This window comes from Monodelphis domestica, chromosome 3 (genome assembly GCF_027887165.1).
Source record: "Monodelphis domestica isolate mMonDom1 chromosome 3, mMonDom1.pri, whole genome shotgun sequence".
NCBI lineage: Eukaryota > Metazoa > Chordata > Mammalia > Didelphimorphia > Didelphidae > Monodelphis > Monodelphis domestica.
The window spans coordinates 482,186,861-482,212,772 of NC_077229.1; the positions used below are offsets into that span (position 1 = coordinate 482,186,861).

Below are 25,912 nucleotides of genomic sequence, written 5' to 3' on the forward strand. Positions count from 1 at the left end.
AGTTGCAAATACTGGCAAAAAGCCCTCAAGCAATCAGTCAACACAGACATCTGTTGAGCACCTAGGTGCTAGCACCATGTGCTCAGGATACAAAGAGAGGCAAAAGATGGTCTTCCCTCAAGGAGTTCATAATCTTCTTCTAAGGGGGGTCGGGGGGAAAATGAAACTTAAACATGAAATAAAAACCTGAGGGGTGGTGTAAGGAAGGAAATAGACTGGCTGATGATTTTAAGGGCTTCTCAGCTGAAGAGAAGAGGGAGGACATAAAGAATGAGATTAGTTTTCTGAGTAAAATAAGAGGAAAGGTCTGAGACAGGGAAAAGTAGAATAGGCTTGAGCAGAGAAAACAATTGGAAAAGTTCTTGTGGAGAATGAAATAAAGAATTAAAAATGAGAGGTTATATAACATGAATTTATAAATTATTTCTCCTTGACTTATTCTTAAGTCATTGTTCTTGGTACCTCACATTTGTTTTAATATTTCCTGTGTCTTAGAGCCACTGCATTTTTGGTTTGATTCTCATTTTCAGGATATCTGCTACTTTGCCAGGATTTTCTTCCTGTTCTGAACTATTTGTCTTCTAGCTCGTACCTCTAGAGCCCTTATTTTGCTTATAATTTAGTTTTTTATCTTTTGCTTCACTTCTTTCAGTCCATTTTGGAGTCTTGTGGCCAATCCATTCTTGCTTTTTTTGGTCTGAGGGAGGCTCTGATCTAAATTTCACTCTCTTTCTCTGACTTTACCTCTAGATCCATAAACTGTGTTTAGCATCTTCTTTTGTTTACTGACATTTCTTAGCTGTACTTTCTGTTTTGAGAATTATAATGGGCTCTTCCTCCTGCTGCTGCACTCCTGGATGGGATAGTTGGATCTTCTTTGGCTTTTAGCTCCATTTTTTGGACTCTTGTCTTGGACTCTTTTGGACTCTTGGCTTCCAAACCTTGTTCCTCCTTGGCCCTTCTGCCAACCCCACAGTATGTTTATGCTCAGAATCAGGATATAGTAAAGTGTTATAGATTTCTGATCCCACTGAACCAACCAGGCAGAGGGCTGTAGGTTTCTGGTCAGTTTACTTGTGCCTGTGCTGGCTTCCCTGATGAGGCCTATCTCCCCAAATATGCATATATATTGTTGTGTGCAAGTCCCAAAATGTTTGTACACTCTCTTGTCAAATAGTATAGCAAAATGCGTTTGTTCATAATAACTTTTCTACATTTCTGTTTTGTTATAGTTTATTAGTTGGATTTGTGCTATCAAACACCCCAGAATGGGCTTCTTAGAGCTAAAAAGGGCCTCAGAGATCATCTAATTTAAACTTCTAAAGAAAGCACCCAAAGTCATTGAGGTAATAAAAGCCAGAGCCAAGCCTGGAACCTACCTAAGTCTCTCTGCTCTAAACCCACTGCTTCTTCTGAATTACACCATGGTATTACCTCACTCATTTATTTTGTCTGATACTTATACACAATGAAAAATCATGATGTTCTACCTGACAGAAACAGCTCAAAGATAGTCAGTCACTTGTACATTTACTTTACAAATTGTTTCCGAAGATTATAACTCAAGTTTGATATTAACCTTGTTCCACTTGTTCCCGGGCATGTTGGTTGGTCATTCCAGGATATGGACAGACTCCTAAACTGAAGGTCTCCCAGAGAAGGATACCAAAGCTCCAGGCATCACTTTCAGAACTGTACCTTCCTGGTAGGAAAAAAAGAAGAAAGACAAAAACAAAGGTGAACAGTCAGGTGGTTTAAAGGCAGAGGACACTTTTTTAATGTACAAATTTGTACTACTGCATTTAAAAATTACCCAAAGCACAAAATTATCAACATCTCTGCTTCCATTCCAAAGGTTCATTTTAGTCTTTAGATAGCTGGCATACACAAGTCTTTTCCCTTCAGGAAAAATCTCAACATGTGAACTTGTTCTTTAAGTGATATTTAAACAGGATGAATATTTCCTATAGAAATATGTAAATTTAGAAACCAGTGCTTGTGAGGAGATTTACAAACTGGATTTCAAATATTTTGGGTTTTTTTTGTAGGGTTAGATTCAATTTTCGTTTCCCAACAAAATTATGAACAATAAACTTAAAGCAATTCTTCTTCTTATCATTTTTTATTCTGTGCTATTTGCATTTTCTTTTAAGCATCTTTTTTCTCTCGCTGATTCATTCATTTGCCATAATGCAATTTCTTCTCTGTTTTGAATAGAGTGGAAATAATCAGAAGTGATTGATACAAACACCTTCTTTAAACTTTTCTTGTTTTGCAAAAATAGTTTGATGCAACTGCTTCAATTCAAATTCAAACAGAAGTAACTGAATTTGGAGACAGATATGTAATCCAAAAGTGAAAAAAATTATTGGCAACAATTTAACAAATTCATATCTTAATCTCTAAAGTACTAAGAATCTCAAAGATTTTGCTAAATTACTCAGGTTTTTATTTTAATTTGTAATTGAGGGCTAAAAACAGTGGTAGCTTGGCTCCACTAAGTAGAAGTTCCTTAAATTGTTTTATTTTCTATTTCATGCTTTTCTGACCTGTTTACTGTCATTCTAATATATATATTTTTAAACCCTTACCTTTAGTCCTGGAATCAATACTATGTATTGGTTCCAAGGCAGAAGAGTGGTAAGGGATAGGCAATGGGGGTTAAGTGACTTGCCCAGGGTCACACAGCTTGGAAGTGTCTGAGGTCAGATTTGAACTTAGGACCTCCCATGGCTCTCAATCCATTGAGCTATCCATTCTAATATTTATAAATTTAATCCTTATTTTTGCCTGTAATAACACTTAGCCATTCTTTCTTTTCCCTAAAGGCAGTAAAATAATACTAGAAGTATGTATGATTGGTGTTAAGAGTTCTAACATTTAGTAAGATTTGTGCACACTTACTGAATATTATTTCCAGCTGTGTTAAATTAGCTTTCCTTCTTAGTAGATAGTAATTACAGACAATCATGATACTGCTGGTTGTAAGAATAGTTTTCTTATCTGTACATCAACTCTCTTCAGAGTTTGGCATCCTTTTCATTAAAGTCATTCAAAGAATGTAAGTTAAAAGTAATTAGCTTCCGAAGTACATATTATTCTGTTAATGATCTCCTTTATCCTGACCCCTCAACCTTCCCAACTACACAAGAATAATATCTTGAGTTATGATCAAAAGGCATGTAGTCAGGTAAAAAACAGGTATACATGAGAAACAGAGTATTCAATATCACTATGTTCATACTCCAGTTGCCATTTCAAAAAGAAACTATTCTCTGGCAAATTTTGACATCGATCTGTATCATTTCCATGGCTTCAATACAGACACTGACCTAGCTTAAGAACATTTATAGATTTGTGATTCCCAAACAGACAGCACAGATCATGGCAGTGGATACAAACCTAGAGACTCTTGTTAAGAACCTGTTTGAAGAATTTATGAAGGCAAAAGGGCTAGTTCGGATAAAGGATAAGGGAAATGGTTGGGCAGATACTGCATCCAAGGAGGAAGAATTTTGTAAAAAGAAAAGTCAGAAACAGTCACATAAACTCAAGCAGGAGTTAGTGAGAGATACAGAGAAACACAATTTCAATTCCCTGCAGCAAAATGACTGGAACAGAAAATCAAAGCACAAATTTACTGTTACCAATGAGGTTACTCTTAATGGAGATATACTTTGGAAACATTCACAGACTTGCATAAGATCCCATGAAACACAGTTAATTCTTCAAATAGTTATATGGCACAAATCTCCTTAGAGAAAACATCTAATCTGAATCCTGAAGCTGAAACTTTCCATCCTTCAGTGACTGATTTAGACAATACAAAATTTAATGGAAATGAAGCTTATATTACATTTGAAAATAATAATCATATTCAAAGTAATGGAAGTGAAATAACAGTTAAATTTGAAAAGAGGAATGGAATATCAGACTTAGTAACTGAAAGAACACCCAAGGATTCAAATGACAGACTTGAAACCAACATTTTGAGTGGCGGGGGGGGGGGGTGGGGAGGGAGGGGGCCCTGACCAAGTAACATTATATGTTATATATATAACCTTAATCATAGATTTGATTTAAATTCATTGTTAATGAAGTAGAGGATATAGTACAATCAACCTCAAATGAAAATCTCATAAGAAATGTTTTAAATAAAGAAGATTTACCTGATTCAACCATACAGCTGGCAGAGGGTAGCAAAGAAACGAGCAGTGACTCAGTAGCAATACACACCTTAGCTACACAGCCAGAAACATATGTATGGAGTAATGTGGGGAAGAATGAAGGCACACATCCTAGTGAACCAGGGGAAAATGCAGATGTACTAAACTCATTCCCAGAACAAAACATCATAGAGGGAAAGATTTTTATCTCTATACAGTCAAAAGAGTGTGGAGATGAACAAAAACTTCAGGCTGATGATAGAGTAGAACCTATGAATTTTAGCAACAGCATTGCATATCTGCCAGAAGAAACTAACCCCATACCATCGAATATACCACCTCAAAACAAAAATTTAAAGCTTATCAATGAGAAACAACCAGAAACTGATTTGGGAAACATAAAACCTGGTGACATAGGCTTAGATCAACACATAATGCCACAGTTAACAACATCTGACATAGGTTGTACAGATACAGATTTTGAATGGGAGGATATCAAGGAATATATTAAAGAACTGGAGGAGGAAAGATAAGGATATACAATTTCACATCTATTCTCTAACTTCAAACACATGACAAATAACATTCAAGCAGTAAGAGCGAAACCAAGATTAGTGTGAATTCCCTAGGGTAACATACAATCCAAAAACCTTGTGAGAAGGAAGACTAGTCTTAGGTAGAAAAAGAAATATTCTGACAAAAGAACAACTAAGTAATTCAATAACAATAAGAAAAAACTCCTAAGCTTTTAGTAGCAAACTCCAACTTCATAACTATGACAGATACAAACACCAAGAATACTATTGAAGCATCTATTCACATTGGATGAATTTGTTATCAAAGTAAGTTATAGATGAGGACTGAAACAGGTTATTTATATCTCTCAACCTTCATCCTACAACAATCTCTACCAGGGGAAGGAAGAGAGGGAGGGTATACCATGAAGATATTACATCATACTTTCAGATATCTCACAAGAAACAACAATGTGATCATGTCATCAATGAAGATAGATGCAAATAACACCTGATAAAAAAAGAAGCCCTGGTCATAAGAAGCAGCATGAATAGTCCTAGAAAAATCAATAACAGTACCTATGAAAGGAAAGCACACATGAGAGTATGAATCAACAGAAAGTACAGACAAGAGAGCATTACACATGTTAAAATGATAGATTATGAATGGAAACTATGAATATGAAAGGACAGCACTGCAAAAGCAAATAAAACAGTTCCAGAAAGAAATGTAGTCAATAACACAAAGAAAAACATGAATTTAAAAGATTAACTCTAAAGAAAAGTCTCTATATAATCTATACAAAGCCTCTGCCAACCATAGTAACAGCAAAGAAAGTAACAAAGTTATTTCAAATGAAAACATAACTCCATGACCAAACGAATTACATTATATCCAAATAATATCTCCAATACATAACTAAAGACATCAAATAATGAATCTCCTTGTGAAAAATTCTAACATCAGAAAGATAAGAAAACTTCAAATTCATATTAACAAAAATGCTAAGAACTTATACATTATGCATACACCCACTCATGAAGATGAACACATATAATGCTTACTTCTACACATGAAGAATAACTAATGAATGCTGACAAGCACTCATGAAGAATTCATAGCTTACTTCAATGCACAATGAAAAATTTCAATCTTACATACATGCACATGTAAAAACTTTACATGCATGCATGTTCCTGATTGTTCCAGTATGTTCCTGATGGGTAAGTATACAACATATGCATAGTTGCAAAACACAAAATTTACACTGATATATACATTTCTGTGGAAAATTCAAACAAATAAATTTCTTATCTGCATGAGTTTGCACAGAAATCAAGAACAATATATTTGTACATATGTAAATCTGTATAGATATACCTTATGTACATATGTGAATACTAATGTACTAACTAATTAATTTATTAATGTTCTAATAACTAAACTATAGGGACAGTTTAGAAAATTGTTCAAAGTCTTAGGGAACTAGGGACAGACATAAAAACTACTTAAGTATAGAAGTTAGATTACATAATGATTTGAGGTTAGCAATTGTTAGTAATAGAAAATTTACTTAGTTGAATTTATAGACACTAGGAGATAAGACAGTTACATATTCAAAATACTGTTGAAATTGTTGGAATTGTTTAAAACTATTACATGAGTTGTTATTATGTTCAAAAAACCCATGTTCATGTAAAATCTCTATTACCTAAACCATTTTCCTATATCCAAACTTAGCACAGAATTAGATAGAGAGAATAGCTAAAACAGATTAGGATTTGTTATTTTGGGAGGGTAAAGGAATATTTAATATAATACAGGGTTAAGAATTAGATAGTTATAAATACAACAAAATATATATCTAAAAGGTAAGTATCATGAAAAATGCTGGTTGCATTTTTTCCAAGACAAAAAGGGAGGATTTGTGGAAGAGAGAAATTGGGAAGCATGAAAAAGGCAAAAGCAGAGGCTGATGACCTGTCAGTCAAAAGAAGGTTCTATTTGGAATGTTACCGGGAAGAGCAGTTGGAAGGAAAGGAACAGATCAACTGAAGGATTATGTCTTTTAACCTGGAAGACAGACAGGAGGTGGTCCTGGTGACTCTGAAGGCAGAAGAAAGGACAATATCTCTCTGGTTTACTCTGTTGATGATAATGACTGAACCTCCAGATCTATCAGACATTTCTCTCAATTTGAACTCTATCCCAATATCCTCCAACCTAAGGCTCATTGTAGTGTTAGGGAAATCCCCAACCCTCTTACCTCCATTCTCTATCTTTTCCTGTCTTCCCCAAATAAACCCTTACTTAAGATAAAATGTCTTTTGATTTCTCTTTCCTATTTATCTTTTTATGATTCTCTGGAGTTTTGTATTTGAGAGTCAAATTTTTCATTCAGTTCTGGTCTTTTCATCAGGAATGTTTGAAAGTCTTCTATTTCATTGAATGATCATTTTTCCTCCCTGAAGGGTTATACTCAATTTTGCTGAGGAATTGTATTCCAGACCCTCTAATTCTTAAATGTAGAAGTTGCTAAAACTTGTGTTACCTTAACTGTGGCTCCAGGATATCTTCATTGTTTCTTCTTGGCTGCTTACAATATTTTCTCCTTGACCTGGGAGTTTTGAGATTTGGCTATAATATAACTGGGAACTATCCTTGTGGGATCTCTTTAAGGAGGTAATTGGTGAATTCCTTCCATTTCTATTTTATTGTCTGGTTCTAGAATATCAGGGCAGTTTTCTTTGACAATTTCTTGAAAAATGATGTCTAAACAAACTCCTTTTTTGATCATGGCTTTCAGGTAGTCCAATAATTCTTTCTCCCCTGATTTTATTTTTCAGGTAGGGTGTTTTTCCTATGATATATTTCACATTTCCTTCTATTTGTTCATTCTTTTGACTTTGATTGTTTCTTGCTCTCTCATGGAGTCAGTAACTTCCACTTGCCCAATTATAATTTTTAAGACAAAATTTTCTTCGGTGACCTTTTATACCTCCTTTTCCATTTTGGCCAATTTTACTTTGAAAAGAGTTCTTTTCCTCAATGAATTATTGTACCACGTTTTCCAAAGGGTCAATTCTGTTTTTCCAAGAAGCATTTTTCTTCCATGCATTTTTGTATACCTTTTTCCATTTGGCCGATTCTACTTTTTAAAAGGGTTCCTCCTATCTATGAGAAAAACCACTATCTACATTCAGAGGAAACATTATGGGAGTAAAAACACTGAAGAAAAACAATTGCTTAAATACATGGATTGAAGGGATATGGTTGGGAATGTAGACTAAATGAACATCCTAGTGCAAACATCAACAATATGGAAAGAGGTTCTGATCAAGGACACAAGCAATACCCAATGAAATTGCGCATGGCTGGGGGAATGGTAGGTGGAGGGTAGGGAGGGAAATAATGTGATTATTATAACCAAGGAATAATGTTTAAACTAACTAAATAAACTAATTCAAATGGGAAAAAAGGGGGTTCCTCCTTTCTTTGGATTTTTGTGCTTCTTTACCACTTGGTCTCTTCTGTTTTTTTAAGATATTCACTTCTTCAGCATTTTTTTGTGCCTTTTTGTTTTACCAAACTGTTGATTACTTTTTTCATGAGTTTCCTGACCCTTTCTTATTTCTTTTCCCAATTTTTCTTCTACCTCTCTTATTTGATTAAAAAAAATTTTTTTGAGCTCCTCATTATTTTGGTGGGGGGGGGGGGAAGGGTTTGAGAACAACTGATATTAAGTATTGACTTTGCTATCTTCTTCTGTGTTTGAGTCTAACCTAACACCAAAATAACCTTCTATGCCAAGTTTCTTTTTTTGTTGTTGTTTTCTTGACTTTTTCTTTTCATTTAGTTTAAAAAACTGTTAAAATTGAACTCTATAACTGGGGTTAAGGGAGTACTGTTCCAAAATCCAGGTTCTTTGTGCTTCCTTCAGAGCTAGCACTGGGGATCTATCTGCTTTCAGTTCTTCCAAGGTGATATGATGTAAAGAGAGATGTGTCTGTGAGTGCTTATGGTCATGAGTGCTAGACTGGTCATGTTGGCCTTTTAAGTAGGTTTGAGCTGAAAAATTATTTCACTGTGTCTTTTTGTGAGTTATGCTGCTCCAGAATTCATTTTGATGTGCTTTTTTGGAAGGTAACTTTGTAGAAACCAGATGAGCCTCTGTACCTTCTCCATCTTGGGTCTATCCTCCATTGGGTTCATTCTTGAGTAAGAGAAAAGCATCACAGGTCAGAGTGAAGTTTCTGGGGCAGATTTGGGGAAGGTAGTTTACATCCTAGTTGCTAGCATTGTTTCTAAAAGGACCTGAGATTTTGGTACATAGTTTTCATAAGGAACAAATTCACTTCAAATAAAATAAACTGGAACTAACTAAATAAATAAAACTGCATCCATTTTCTTATTTATTCATTTTCAGGACCCAGAAATTGCTAGGACTTCACTGTAACAAAACACTAAAAATAACACACTTGAATTTCCAAGTATATTTTATCAAGTATAAAGTTCTCTGTCACTGTTTCTTACCTAAGTCAACTGAAGTATTCTCTTAAGAAAAAGAAAGGAAAGCAATGGTAGTCATTTAAAAAAACTATAAATCAAGGAAAAGATTTGAGAATTCAAATAATATAAAATAGACAATCCTGCAATATTAACACAGGTAGTATTCAGAATAGATTCTAGAATATTTTTTAATCTTCTTCATCTGTGAGTACCAGTGGGCAGGTATTGGGCCAACTTAACTTTAAATCCATTTCATGTTCATAGCTTTTCCTAATTTAATTGTAGGAATAATATATTCTTTTCAAACTGAAGTCAATTTCAAAAAATAGTTTTTGTTATTCTATACTTGAAAATTTCAATTAACATGAACATTTCTATATGTAAATAGGAAAGAAAAATGAGGTTTGTACATGAAGCCACGAATCTCCATAAGAACAGCTTGCTTATCTAAAAAAGTGCATAATAAATTCAATGTTAGTTTTAAAGTTGACCATTTTGTTTGTGTCCCTCTAAACTGCCTGCTGTTTTCTGTGTTGTTTGTTTAAAAAGCTTCTATGGCCCACTTTTCTTTGTAACGATGGGGCTAACTGAATAATCAAATCAATCACCCCAACCTAATTAATGTAACTAACATAATATTATACCTCCTAATACCTTACCTTAAAAACACTTCTACTGAATCAATCGATCAATCAATCAAAGGGAAAAAATCTAGTTTACCAATTTGGGAAAGGATAGAGTATTGTCAAACCATGGGAAAAAATGAAATGATAGTAGCCAAGAAGATAATTGAAGGATCTTGTGAATTTCAGAAAGTTGCAAGATCAGACTTACTGGTCACCAAGGGGGTGCAGCAGGGTCTTGATCTACTTTTGGGGCCGTGTTTCTAGAGTAGCGATGGCTTAAGGCAACATTTCTATAAAGAGCTAAGGGAAAATTAGGACACTAAGGAAAGGCAGCTAACTTTAGGACTCCAAGGAACTCTAACCATGGGGGCTTAGATCAAAGGGCCAGATCATCCAGATTTCAGCCTATACTTGGCAGACCAGCTCAGTAGTGGAAGCAATTCCAGTTAAGACCTTAAGAGGGAGTTACTTGGGGAGGAAAAAAGTCTTGTCTCCTCTCCTACTCCTTGACTAGAGGATGACCCTGTAAATTATGAAAGATCAGAAGATGCTAGACTTCTCATGGGAGTCTCAGCAGTATCCCTGGAGCAGCAGTGGCTTGGTGGCAATGTCTATATTAGCAACTTGAGTATGAACTACACACGCTAAAGAAAGACAGTTTCAGGAGAAAGAATGAGCCCAGTATAAAGCTCTGTCATGTCTACAGAGAACTCCATGAATACTCCACAAAGTGAGAAAAGGAGTTATGGTTTTTCCTTTGGCTACATGAACTCTCCAAATATGAGTCCACTGTTTACCACCCTCAGTATGTATTTGGGGATATATCCTAGGCTTCTGAGACAAAGGAACAAAGAACAATTATTCTTACTAGACCATATTATTAAATACCCGTAACTAAAAGTTAATGAATTTTGGGTGGTAATTACAATTTATGGTAATGATATAAAATTGTATTCAATGAGTGAAGCACACCTGTGAACTAACTTCTAACTTCTCAGGATTATTCCTAGAATCCTTAACAGAGGGGAAAAAAAAACTTCCTAATGTAAATGGGAATTTGGGATAATATTCCCAGAGCATATGTGCTATATTTTCTTTTATTCTTTTTTTCTGACATCATTATTATGTCCTCAAATTTAAGATATTTGTTTATGAAATTTAAGAAATTAATTAATGAAATTTAAAAAAAGGAATGTTAATGTTATATATTATAATATATAAAATTATGGTATGATTGCTATACTGTACTTTAATGTTATAATAATTACCATGTAAAATAAAACATGCTATGTTAAAATAATAATTATTGGAGATATGGATAGAAAAGAGTCCCCACTTCTAAGAAACTGAAACTCTACAGGTTTTAGCTGTAAGTCAGATGGAACAGTTCCATCACACACTGGAGTTCAGTGGCAAAGCAGAGAGTAATGTTTCTTCTTTAATGTTATTTCTACTGAGGAGTCATATTGATTTCTACAGTCAAACTATTTGACAAAGGATTTTGGTGGCAAGAACTTTCTTTTCTGGGTCTTCAATCACTGTGTCCACAGGAGTAGTAGGTTTTATCTCTACTGTTGGTTTTCAGGGACTTTAGCAAAGAGGGATGAACAGAAATAATCTGTGGAATTCTGCCTCTATTGAATGCCATTTTGTGGCAGTTGGTATTGTAGCAGTGAGGAAGGTAAATCCCTTTTTCAAGATGATGCGCTGCTAAATCAAGCAAAACAAATCCACACATTGGCCATGTCTAAACATAATGTGCATAATGGTGCTATGAGTATTATGCTTCACCATCAATTCCTCTTGAGTCATGGGTTGGTCACTGTAGTGATCAGAATTCATAAACTATTCAAGGTATGCTATACTCATTCACCAACCTTAGGTTTGCATGCTGCTTCTTAATTGCTTTCCCATATTTAAATACAATTTTGAATTTCTCTTTAGAGCACAGTCTGGTCTTTTCTTCTTTTTATCCCTGATCTTGTTATGACATATTACTCCCAACCCACAGAAAGTGTGGGTTGTATTTCCTTTTGAAATGATGCATAAAATTTTAAGTAAAAAAAATCCCTCATATCTGAAAAAGTAATTTTTATCTTCCTTTTTCTATTATATCTATCTATCTAGACATATATATATATATATATACACACATCTACATATATCATATATAAATATATATCCTAAGATTGAATGACACACAGACTGTGGGTACACCAGACAATCCAGTAAGGCTGTATATTATGGAATAGCTGTTGCTAATTTATATTTGCAAGGGGAATTTCCTCAATGGAAAATCAGAGATCCAATAGTGTAGAAAATCACATTCTTTGCCCCCTCCCACCAAAAGATGTTAAGAAACTTATCTAAAATTTTCATGATAAAGGACTAAAGATTTATGAAGATTAATTTTAGGAAGCTAATTTTAGAAGTAGTTATTGAGTCAAATATAGTAAAATCTAAACTATTCTTTTGCAGGGGCCTAGTACCAGAGTTGCTGTATTATAATTACTGCATATATTTCAACTATTTGAGTTAGCACAGATATACCTCTTTTTGAGAAGGGGGAAAATATTCTCTGTGCTTTTAAAATAGAAAGCAAAGTCATAGTTTATTGAAAGGCAATCATAAATGAATCAATATCAGTGAACTGAGAAAAAATATTTTTTGTGAAGAAATCTGATAATGCCTGTATGCTTAGTTTACATATGTGTATATATACATACACACACACACACACACATAGAAATAAAAGTATTAAGGCATGAAAGTTTAAACATCATTGGGATGAAACATATGCTGAAGTAATTAAAAATTGGGCTAAACTTCAGGTTTGATCTATGTTGTGAATAATTTCATGCTGTATGTGGCTCATTTTATAATACTAAAAGATAAGAGAGAACATATTCTTACCATAATTGAGAGCCTCTGGAGCAGTCCATTTGATGGGAATTTGCTTTAAGCCAGAAGATGAATACACTCCACCATCTTCTTGACGAGACATTCCAAAATCACTGATCTTCAAAACATTATTTTCCCCTACGAGGCAGTTTCTTGCAGCAAGGTCCCTAAGTTAAAAGGAGACAGAAAAAACATCTATTAATACAAATTGAAAGCATTTTCATGCTTATCAGGGCCATAATTTATATTTTTAGAGTTTCTTCTACAAATCTACAAAATAGATATAGCACAGGTCCTTCCATTGTTCAAGAGGCTTTGGTGGCTGCCTATAACAAATCGTAAACTTGGAATAAACTCTTGGTATTTAAAGCCCTTCACAATTCAGATCCATCTTTCAAAACTGATCATATTTTAGTCTTCTTCACACATTACTACCATCCAGCTAAACTGGTAAACTTATTGTTGGGGTAGGTCATTCCATCTTGTATCTGTGTACACTGGTGCCATGATTCTTTTCACCTTCTACTTTTGGAATCCCTAGCTTCCTTTAAGATTCTGCTTAAGTGTCTATCCTTCAAGAATCATCTTGTTAGCACCCATTATCATCAGAAATTACTGTGCATTTACTTTCTGTTTTGCATATAACATTGTGGTTAGAGGGACAGTCTTGGAGTCAAAATGAATTCCAGTCCCACCTTTGACAGGCAAGCCATTTAATTTCCCAATGTCCCACCCAGGAAAATCTCTAAGATTATAAATTGCAGAAGAAGTTTACATTGGTAGAGTTTGTTTTTTTTTTTCCTTTCTGAGGAGCTCTATACATGGATAAATCACTAGTTTGAATGGAAGTTTCGTTTTTGTCTTTGTTTCCCCAATGTCAGGCATAGTGACAATGTCACTACTTAACTTAATAAAATGTCACTACTTACTTAATAAAAAATACTTGTGGAATTGAATGGCATTAAAAAAAAAATCCTTACCTTCTGTCTTAGAATCTGTGTATTGGTTCCAAGGCAGAAGAGCAGTAAAGGGCTAGGCAATGGGGGTTAAGTAACTTGCCCAAGGTCACACAGCTGGGAAGTGTCTGAGGCTATTTTTTGGACCTAGGACTTCCCATGTGTCAACCTGACTTTCAATTCACTGAGCCACCTCACTGCCTTCATTAAATGGAATTTATAAAGTCTGTTACTTAATAGTCTGGAATGACTATCCTTTCTGTTATAGACAAAAATCACCCATCAGTATTGTAATCTCCATGTTCCCACAAACATGTATATTTCAATTTAAATGACAAAAACAAACACTTAAGGATATAAAACTAGATAAGAAGCATATATATGGCAAAACTGGTTTAGACTCCACCATTGGATTTATTTTTCCTAATAGACTAATAAGCAGCTCCAGTAAGGAAAGAAATGGTTAGAATTTAAAGAGTAATAACGGATTAGAGAAAACTATAAATTCTTTTCATGTTTCTATGATACTGGTTACAGTAGAACGCTAGAGTTATCTTCTGGAATGAGGTCATTACTTTCTTTTTCCTCTGGCACTTTTTTTTTTCTGTTAAGAGCTATCACGTCACCTCTAATTAACTGGGTAACTTTCATTACTTATATTCTATAATCTAAAAATTAAAATGTCTCAGGACCACTAGGAAATAATTTCTCATTTAGAGAACTCCCACTTGGTTATTGTCACTATTTTTTGAGATAACTATTGCATGATTAGTCAAAGCTGACATTTTTCCTTAGGTACTGAATATGCTTTAGTCTTATATTGAGAAATTCACAACACAAACCTAGCATGATTAAGTCTAATTTTTATAGACCTCCTCTTTGTTGTTGTGATCCAAAGACCAGCTCCTTTATCAGTGAGAATAGAGCTGAACTTTAGAAACTTTATCTAGGAAAAAATTAATTTATATATTATCTAAGTCTATATCTATATCTAAGTCTATATATTATCGACTACTTTCTTTACTATAGACAGGAAGCAGTGAACATGGCTTGTACCAAATAATATCACAAAATTTAAGTGGATTAAATTTTAACAGATGTTAGAGTCCTTTCCAAATGATCTGAGTACAATAAGAAAAATGATTAATTATTTTGAACTTGACAAAATCATCATATCTATTAATAGGTAAAAAAAAAACAGAAAAAGATTATATATAAAAACAATCTGCTAAATTAATACATGATAGGAGAAATAAAAACATATACATATAAATAAATATATATGATTATATATGTGAATCTTTATCAATTATCATCTCTTTGCAGATGATATTTATACTTATTTGTCCAGCCCTAACATCTTGCTTCTGACCTCCAGACACTTGCATTTCCAAATGTCTATTAGGTATCTCAAACTAGATGTCCCCAAAAATAGTTTAAGTCCTTTTGTACAAAATGAACTCATTATACCTTCCCCACAAATCTTCTCCTTTTGTCAAATTCCCTATTACTATTAAGGGTAATCCTAACCTCCCAATCACCTAAACTGGCAATCTAGGTGTCAACCTCAATTCACTCTCTATCCCCGATATCTAGTCAGTTGCCAAATCTTTTCATTTGTACCTTTTATAATATCTCTCATACGTGACTCCTTTTCCTCTTTAACCTTCCTATAAATCTGGTGCTGGCCCTCATCACATGGCCAATGGTGATGTTATCCCTCAAGTTTATCCTCACTCCAGTCCATTCTCCACTCAGCAGACAAATTGATCTTAAAGCACAAGTCTAACCATGCTACCTCTTATTAAATAAATTTCAGGGATTCCCTATTACTTCCAAAAATAAATACAATCTTGTTTAGTTTTTAAATTCCTACATAATCTGTCCCCTTCTTACTTTCTAGTCTTCTTAAACCTTACTCCTTTCTAAGTATGCTGCAATGCAAAGATGTTGGAGAAAAAACAATACTTATAAGGAAACATAATAGCTAACTTAAATTATCTGAAGGTTATTCTTGTGGAAGAGTAACTTGTGGAAGATTTGTTCTTTTTGTTTCCAAAGGACAGAATCAGGAGAATGGATGAAAAGTCAAAGTGGCAAATCAAGGCTTGGTGTCAGGAAAAGTTGCCTAACAATTAGAGCAGTCCCAGAATGCAATGTGTGGCTGCCTCAGGAGGTGGTGGTTTCCTCCTCATTAGAGATCTTCTAGCAGAGGCTGGGTGACCACTTCATGGGTATGCTTCAGTTCAGATTTTCTTTTCAGATACACATTGGGTCAAAATACCACTGAAGTTTCTTCTAATGCCAAAAGTCTGATTCAGGGATATGTAGAATGAGGTCTCACATATTCTTTTAATTCCTAAGAATATCAACTCAGCTTTTAAAAGTAGTTAACATCAACATTTAGATAGCCAAATTTTATAGCATATAGAAAGACTTAGAGTCATGATCTTATAATCATAGATCTAAGAGAGGGAAAGAACTATAGAAGTTATCTAATTCAACTTCTCAGCTTATAGATGAGGAAACCAAGACGTAAAGAAATTAAGTGATTTGACTCTGGTAGTAAGTCAAAGAATCAGAATCTGAATGTAGATCTTGTTTCTCCAAATGTAGGCCCTTCTACTATACCACACAGAGATTTTACATATGCCGAGGCATTCTTTAAAATAATAACAATAACCTAAAAATATAAAAAACATATCAACCACAAAGCTAAAGTAAAGACCAAAGTAAATGGCTCATACCTCAGTTCTAAATTCCATTAGAAAATATTTGTTGATATTTTTCAGGTGTTTAACTATTGTGCTTAATTTGTATTCTACATCTGTTTTTTCAGATACATATGCCTCTCAGTAGATGTTCTATTGTTCTCAGTAGGATAACAATATGTAGGGCATGTAGAAAATGCATGTAGGACACATTACTAAATGAGATTCTAAATCTCAGTGGGTCTATCCCTGCATTCAAATTTTAAATAAATATTGATCAAGTAATAAATAAAAACCATATCCCAAAAGCATACGGGGAAGCAAATGAAAAAATAGTCACAATAAATACTCATAGCTCTCCCTAAGATATAGCAAAGTCTCAACTGTTATTTTTCAACAACAAAATATTATTTCCTTCTCAAGGACCATACACTAAATAAAGGTGAAGAATTTTCTGAAGATACAAATAAAAACATAATAAAGATCTGACTCTAAAGCTATTTTCATTTTAAATTAAATTTTATTTTTTTGTTAGCAAAAATATACTTTCTAATCTTCTCTTTGCCCAACTGAAAAAAAGGAAACAAAACTCTTATTATAAAACATGTATAATCAAGCAAGACAAATTTTACTTTGGTCATGTCCAAAAAAAAGTATGTGTCCCATTTTGCACTCTGTGTCTTTCATTATTATATCAGGGAGCAGATGGCATGTTTCATCATTTTTTAGAATAGTTGGTCAGATACTAAGCACTAAGTCTTTCAAAATTGTTAGACCTTATAATATTATATATTATGTTCATTATAAATTGTTGTCCTTATTCCTCTCACCACTTCTCTTAATCTCTTTCCTGTCTACTTCCCTTTTGAGTGGAATGAATTTTTGCACCTGTGTATATACTTATATTCTTCTCTCCTTGAACCAATAAAAATTAGGATAAGATTCAAGTGTCGTTCACTCCCTGCCATTGCCTCTTCCATTGTATGAATACGTCCTTGTCCATTTTATAGACAATCTTTTGCCCTTCCTTGCTATATCATTGCCCCTATTCTTCCTCTCCATTCTTCGCTCTCCCAGTGCATTCCCTCTACCATTTTTTTTTTGAGATTATCTAAACAAAATAGAATCATGCCCAATACTCTAATTAGAGTCCTTAAAACCTCTGGTGATGACACACTTTGGGAGGGTTACATGTATATATCATTATATAAAAGTGTAAACAGTTTGACCTTGTTTGCTGTCTTATGAGTTCTCATTCATGTTTACCTTTTTTATGCTTTTCCTGAATCCTGTTTGAATGTTAGATTTTTTATTTAGCTCTACTCCTTTCATCAGGAATGCTTGAAAGTTCTTTATTTCATTAAATATCTATTTTTATGCTACTCAGTTTTTTAGGATATGTTATTCTTGGTTGTAATCCTAGATACAGTAGCTTCTGGAATAATACTTCAAATCTTCTGTCCTTTCATTCTTATGGCTACTCAATTTTGTCTGATACTGACTGTGGCTCTTTAGCACTTGGATATTTTCTTTCTGGCTACTTGTATATAAAATTTTCTGCTTGACCTAGGACCTCTAGATTCTTGCCATAATATTTGGAGGATGTTTATTTTGTAGTTTCTTTCTGAGGGTGACAGGTGGCATCATTTAATTTCTATTTTGCTCACTAGTTCTAAGATAATTGAGCTATCTTCCTTTTTTGAAATTTGATATCTAGGCTCCATTTTTCATGACTTTCAGGTACTTCAATCATTCTCAAATTACTTCTTCTTGATCTATTTTCCAGATTAGTTGTGTTTTTAAAAAATAAAATAGTTCACATTTTCTTATTTTTTCCTGTTTTTCAGTCTTGGTTTTAAAAAATATATTTCCTGATATCTCACAAAGTCATTAGTTTCTAATTGGCCAATTCAAATTTTTAAAAGAGTTATTTTATTCAGTAAGATTTTGTATCTTGTTAAATCTCTTTTCATATTTTTTTTTGCATAGCTTCCATTCTTTCCTGATCTTTCCTTTACTGCTCTTATTTTGAATTAATTGATTGATTTTTATTGCTTCATGGTCAAGTTCTTTATGCCTTCCTCATTCTTATAGCCTACTTCTTGATTTTGGACTTTATGTCAGTGTTGGGCTCTGCTCACTCCTGTGCTCTGAGAGAGGAATGCCTGGCCTGAGCTTTTGTCTGTTTATATTTTTCTATTGTTTTCATAGCTCATTCTGGGGCATGTAAGTTTTTAGTACTCCCCCAATGGTGTGATTCAGGGGGAGGTATGTTCACTGACCTCCTGATCTGAGCTTCACAAGTTCCTGATACAGATTTGTGCCTGTTGGTTGAATTTTAGTAGTCTGCTTCTGGTCTCAGTCTGTTAACCTTCTATGAGGTACTGCAGATTCTGGTGAACTCTTCTGCACTAGCTACTCCACTACAAGCTAGAAAGTGCATAAGGCTAGAAATGAATTGTTGCTGTGCTGCTAGGATCACATGCTATATTTCTATAACTTGTCTTGCTTAGTACTTGGCTAGGCCCAGTTCTTGGTAGGGATAGCTCCTCTCTGTCCTGGGTCCATGACCCAGAGCTGGGTAAAGAGTGATAGAGCTCCTTAAATGGTACCTGTTCCTAATCTCAATGCTAGTTCAATGGTCTCCTATGATCTCCTTTTGCCCCAGTCATTTCCTGCCCTAGTGCTCTATGTTGGGTCCCTTTTTCTATCCCTGGGTGGGGAAATAATGACTGCCCCTTCTGCTATGGCTGCCAAGCTATACCCCTGGTCAACTCGCACCCCAGTATTCTCTGTGGCTGAGTTTCTAAGCTTCCCTGGGCCAGAAAAATGAACTCTGTGACTTTTTCTTGGTTTTCCTCATAGGAATTTAATATGGTGCATTTTTCTAGATTGGTATGGAGGAGTTATATTGGGTGAGCCAAGCAAAAATGCTTCCTCTCACTCCTTAGTGTTGACTCTTCTCTTCCCCTTCATAATTTGTTATAGTATGAGTATTCTGTAATGTTTATAAAGTATAATGAACAATACTTAAATGATGAACATCCCCTTAGTATCCAATTCTTTGCCATTAGAAATAGGACATAATTTTTTTTGTACATCTTTAGATTTTTTTTTTTTGCTTAAGACTAATTCTTCCCTTATTCTACCCTCTTAATCTCCCCTTCTCTCTCTTCTCCAAAGCTATTTTTGGTATTGGATCTCTGTTCCCAAAGGACTTCTGTTGAAAATTAAAAACATTATAGAGAAAAAATAACTTTAAATACTTTATAACTATGATCAATGACCCCCAAAACAAAGATGACATGACACTCACCTCTTGACAAAGATATGAGTGCACAAGATGCAGAAAGACACACAGATATTCAGACATGTGCGAACTTGTTTTGACATACTATGTAGATAAGTATTGGGGGGGTGTTATTTTTAAAAATTTGCACAGGTGGGGGGAGGGTGAGTATGAGTGATAGAATAATTTTAAAAACTTGTTACCTGGAAAATAGAAATAATAAAATAAAACAAGATAAACAACCTTTCCCATTAATCTGGGAGAATGCAAAGTACATTTATTTTTTATTATTTAAATAATTTGTTCATTATTTAAATAGCTATACTACAAAGTACAACTATTTAAGGACAACTGGAATAATTCCAAAGTCTGTTCTTAAATAAAAATTGCTCTTAGAGACAGAAAAAGTGAAGATATACTGCTTATTAAACTAAGTTTTACTATAATGAATAAGCACATTGTAATTACAGCTGTTGTACTTATTTTTAGAACACAAAATGCCCTAGAGATGACATAGTTAGGAAATCCTTTTAAGGTGCTTTTCTCCTATAGGGCATTACTAGATTAATATTTTCTCAGAAGCATAGGGGAGAAAACCAAATTTTTTATGTGATCCTCACTGCTGCAAAGATCAATCATTACAATCATAACCACTAGATGCACATTTACATGATCCTTTAAAGTTTTTAGGGCATTTTTAGGGCATTTTCCTCAGAGCAAGGGAATTTTTTTATCTTAACTTAATCAAGTACTTGGAATGCTCCACCCTTTTAACTTAATCAGTCAGGAACTTGTGAATCCTTTTGAAAAGAGTTCACGCCCTCAGAGGATGGAAGGTGGATCCCACAGACAATGCCCCATGGGCAGTGCTGGGCAAATTGAGAAACTTTGATTGGTTCCTGAGATGTGATAGACCAGCACACACCAGAGACAGGAAGTAACATGGAGAAAACTGCTTATAAAAGCCAGCAGGGAGCATTCTGAGTCACTTCTGCTTCTGCTTCGCTGGTGACTCTTGCTAAGGAAGGACTTCTGCATTGGTGTCTCTGTGTTGGAATCTTCTGCATGGTACTTCTGCATTGGAGGATTTCTGTGTTGGAGGACTTCTGCTTTGGAGGCTAAGGCTCTCCTGCTTCTATGGCCAGAGATTGGAACTTTATCGGGTACCATGCTAGATTTCTTTGGAACAGACTTAGAGTGGTAGGCTAGACAAGTCCCCTATCACCTTCCTACATTTCCCTCTTTACTATCTCTAACTTGCTGTAATAAAGCTTCTAAAGCTGATAATAGCCTCATGATTTGAGTTAATTTTATAAACTGTGACCACAATAATTTTTTTTAATTCTTATATTTGTCAAACCCATTTTTAATCATGATACCTGTGAAGTAAGTCAGTTAACAAACATTATTATGTACCCACAACGTATTAAGAACTGAGGATACAAAGAAAAAAAAAAGTAGTCCTTGGTCTGAAGACCTCATAGTCTAATGGGGAAGACAACATGCTAACAACTATGTGTGAACAAGTCAGGAGGCAGAGATGAAGAGGGAAAGAGTTCCAGGTATAGAGGTCAGCCAGTAAAAATGCTGGAAGTTGGGATATAGTCTCTTATGCAACAGCAAGGAGGCCAGTCAGAGTAGAAAGGAGAGGTAGGGCACATCATAAGGATCTTTTTATAGAAGAGTTAGGCTTAGTAAGGTTTGATTTGCCAACTATCAAACAACTAAAAGAGGATGAATCAGAATTTGAAACCAGCCTTCCAGGCTTCAACTTCCATACTATCTCCACTATAACCAATCAACATTTATTGTTATTAAGCACCTTCAAATTGCTCCAAGCACCATGCTCCTTTAGGGGCCAATTTCTCCATTTTATAGGTACTGTAAAAAGTGTATTCAAACTAAAACACTGTTCTCTCCCCCATATAATTAGAATTAAAGTACATTATATTATGCAGATGCTCTGTTGCATGAATAACTTGTAAGTTTATTTAGACTATGATGCTTTCAAATCTTCTGTGGCCTGAATGTGAGTTGGAAATCTTTTCTATTTGCTTGATTCCTTATATATAGCCTAAGAATGACTTATTTTGTCCTGTAACTGTAACTTCATTAAGAGAATTTAAAAATACTTTTCAGTATTTGCATGGAGGTAAGAGTCAGTGTCTGCTTTATACATACGACTATTTCTAGGCTTCTCATATTTAATGAAATTTTATTATTCTCATTTCAACCTCTAATATAGTTTTCTTCTTTATGTATATGTGGAGTGATATCCCAGGCGGCTTCATAATAAATTTTCTTTGTTCCAATGATTGTGCTCAGTGTACTTAATCCACATAGAAGAAGAGATAAGTTCCATATATAGGCTTATTTTATTATAATCCATTTTTCTCTTAAAACAAATATCTTGAATTCAATTTCTTTTCTGTCTCCCTTTATTTCATTGCTACAGTTGGAAAGTTTACTCTATCATTGTCCACTTTTAATAATTCAGGATTATGTTTGATAAGACTTCATTTCTTTGGTATTATATTAAGAATAATTTCATATGTACAGCTGTTTTTCTCTCTTTGCAGTTCAGTATGATAAAGATTAGTGGTTAGATGTGTGAATATGCTGTGCTTTAAATGTTTACCTAACATATTACAAGTCAGCTTTGCTAAACAGGTCATTATACATTCTGTTGTAAATCCTGTAATTTTTTAATGTAATCTACACAAGTTTTACATTTATGGAAGAGTCTTTTGTTCGGCAAATATTAAATTTGCATACATACATAAGAACATCTAATTCACAATTCCACACAAACAAGAATAGTACAAAGATTTGGTATAAAAATAATGATGATTTTGCTTTTATGGTTTTTAAACCCAACGTATCCTAAAAAGTATAATGAAAGCTGAAGACAATGTGACAGCTTAGCAGCATCAAATAACCGAGGCAACAGACATAAAAACTAATGGATGTCATTATATTTCTGTGAAATTACACAGAGAAGTGAGAGAGGGAGGGTATGATTAACCACGTGGGAACTAGATTTAAAATATCTTTGATGAAATCTAGGTTAGACAGGCATTTTGATGATGATGATGATGATGATGATAATGATGATGATGATAAAAATATGATTTGATTTCATTTGATTATTAAACTTTTGAAGGAACTGTGCTATTTAACATATTTTTATTCCTCACACCTAACCTCCTACATGGCAGTTTTTCATTTAAAGTTATATAATTGAATCAGATGGAACATTATACTTGGTCATTATAATTGGTTTAGGTCATTTTATGTAAAAGCAAAGTAAATAGAAGTCATACACCTAAATGAGCTCCTACAAGGCCTTTCCTTTCGTTTTGTTTGCTATACAAATGAACATTTTTCTTTATAATTGTTTAAGGCAGACTTTTTCAGGAATGATATTGATAATGAGTTGAGAGCTAAACAGGAACCTTAAATATCATATAGCACAACACCTTTTATTTTAAAGATAAGGAAACTGAAAACCGAAGAGAAGTTAGGTGTAATGTAATGTGCCCAAGGAGACAAAGGTAGAAACAGAATTAAATTCAAACTTAAGTTTTCTGACTCAATATTTCGTGGTTTCTTGGGTTTTTTTTAAACTATATCATATGGGTAATAAGCTTATAAAGATGGTGTAGTAAATTTAAAAAATCTTGATTGGTTCTTTTAAGGTTTTAGATATTAGGTCTATTGTATAAAAATATGATATCTTTATATAAGTAGATAATAAGGAATGGAAAATAGCCTAAGAAATACTAAATATCATTTTAAGTACTCTGTTATATTCTTAACAAGTACTTAATAAAAATGGATAGTTTAATTCAATTACATTTAACTTAACAAGTAACTACCTAACTATATCTGTAATTAGCACTGTGGGAGATAAAAAAGAAATACAATTAATACCTTATTCATCCAAAAGTCCCCTAGCTGGTATGATGACTATGAAAGAAGCAAAAAGAGCCTCCAAGCAGCCAAAACAGATGCCACAACGTCAGTCAAAGCTCAAGAACTTTAGTCAAAAGACTGTCTGAGACACTTACTCAGAGCCTTTTATTTTAGACATAAATCAAATGACTGAAGATTAGAAGCAGCAAATTAGAAAGCAGAAAGCAGCAGCTACTAGAAGCAAGGAAAGAAATAACCCTGAGTAGAGATAGACAGATAGGTAAAAGCATAATAATAGAAAATATAGGAAAACTAAAACTGAAAAGCATACAGAAGAACTCAAATGTACAGTAGCCATGAGTTATTTAAGGTATGGGAAAACAGACTAACATACTTCAACAGGCCCAGAAGACAATATTTCACTCAGTATAGTAATAATGATAACAATAATTATAAGTAAACCATTCTGTGATAAACAATGTTATCATATAGACAAATATAATAAGGTATATAAAATGTACTCAAATAGCCTTCCTTGAAGAGAAGCAGGTAAGTACGTGATTTGTTTTAGGAAGACTTCCATCTAAAATGAATAAAGTTTTAGTACTTATGGTTAAGCTTGACTTGCAAAATGAGACTGGTGTGTGTGTGTGTGTATGTGTGTGTGTGTGTGTGTGTGTGTGTGTGTGTGTGTGTGTGTGTACCTAGTTCTTGAGCTGAAAGAACTTCTAATATTTTTAAGAGTTCAAGTACATGAAACAATTAGAGAACAATCAAAATTATTGAAAAGTTGAATATAATCAAATGTCAGAAGGTCTGGTACAGTGAATAATTGCTAAAAGCTGTCAGGAAGAGAAAAAAAATACTATCAGCTAAACTTATTAGGGAAAGCTTTACTGAAGAGATGGGCCCTGAAGAAATGATATGATTTACCAAAAAGAAGGGAACATTATGTGTATTCTGTTTTAAGTTTTGTAATTCTTTGATGTAATTCATGCAAGATTAGGGAAAAGAAGGGGTATACAGACCTCTATTCCAACTCTAGATATGAGGAAGAGAATTAAAATCATAAAAAAGGAATATGTTTGTGAAGGTGTTATGCCTGGGAGCAGAGGAAGGTAAGATTAGGAAGGAAGGGTGAGTACCGAACACCTCATCTATCTGTCAGTAGAATTGGAGGAAGAACATTCTCAAGGCAGGGGAGTCAAGTCTGAGGCTATTTCAGTAGTCTAGAATGAAGGATTCATTAGGCCCTATACTGAAGTAGTAGCAAAAGATAAAAAGAAGAAAGGACAGAGATATGATTGCTTGCCAGAAGTCAAGGATAGCTGCTCTTTGATACATCTGAGACTTAAAAAGAATCCATTGATGACTATAATAAAGGACTTATGTTCAAAGATGTCATAAAAAAGTTCTTAAATACAATGTTTTTCTATTAACTGTGATTCTGAGTCAATGAATATTTATTCAACATCTACTATGTTCTAGGCACATGGAAAGAGGATGGATAAATGTAAGAGATGTTATTGAGATGGAATTAATAAGACTTGACAACTGTTTACTCAACTCATAAATTGTGTAAGAATGATTTAAGGATGACTCAGTCGGCTATGCTGGATAAATGGAAGGAGAGTGATGTCATTTATATGCAAGATAAAATGCTTACCATAGTCAATGAAGGGATACTGTGAGAGGTCAAAGTTAAAGAAATGAGTGGTATCATTAGTGGTATCAAAATCAAAAGGAAACATTCCTCTGGAACATACTTACTTATAAAACCACAAATTAGCATTATCTGTGTTTTAATCTATTTTTGTTTCTTTTGTTAAACATTTCCCAATTACATTTTAATCTGGTTTGGGCCACTATAGGAAATTATTTGGGCAGCTTATGGAGCAAATTTGGTACTTTTGCAAGTCCAGATCAGGGGTTTTTAACCTTTTTGGGTGTCAAATACTTTGGCAGTTTGATGACTTCTATGGACTCTCAAAGTGTTTTTAAACACATACAATAAAATACAAAGGGCTTTTTTTTTTTACAAAGATTACAAAGGAAACCAATTATACTGAAATAACATTTATCAAATTATTTTGTGACCCGCTGGAATTTATCCACAGACCAGGTCTATTAGATGCTCTTGTTTATAAGAAATACTGTATAACTTCATAAATTTAACATGCGATCACTCAAAAGATAAACTGACTATTCAAATAAGAAAAAAAAAGGATAAAAATACATAATGTCCATATGTAGCTGAATGGAAAAGTTGTAAAACTAATTTGTTTGTATATATGTTCACATATGTGTGCTTATGTATCTTTCA

General features: G+C 33.9%; 1 protein-coding gene across 9 annotated transcripts in view; it reads right to left on the reverse strand.

The window, feature by feature from the left end:
- Positions 1-25,912, reverse strand: part of FER (FER tyrosine kinase) — a 258,919-nt gene that overhangs the window by 11,187 nt on the left and 221,820 nt on the right. For all 9 annotated transcript variants that reach the window (XM_056824726.1, XM_056824725.1, XM_056824719.1 and 6 more), the window contains 2 exons: positions 12,731-12,885; positions 1,580-1,702 (listed from right to left, as the gene is read on the reverse strand). In XM_056824726.1, coding sequence (XP_056680704.1) covers positions 1,580-1,702; positions 12,731-12,885 — 278 coding nt within the window. The remainder of the gene's footprint in view (positions 1-1,579; positions 1,703-12,730; positions 12,886-25,912) is intronic.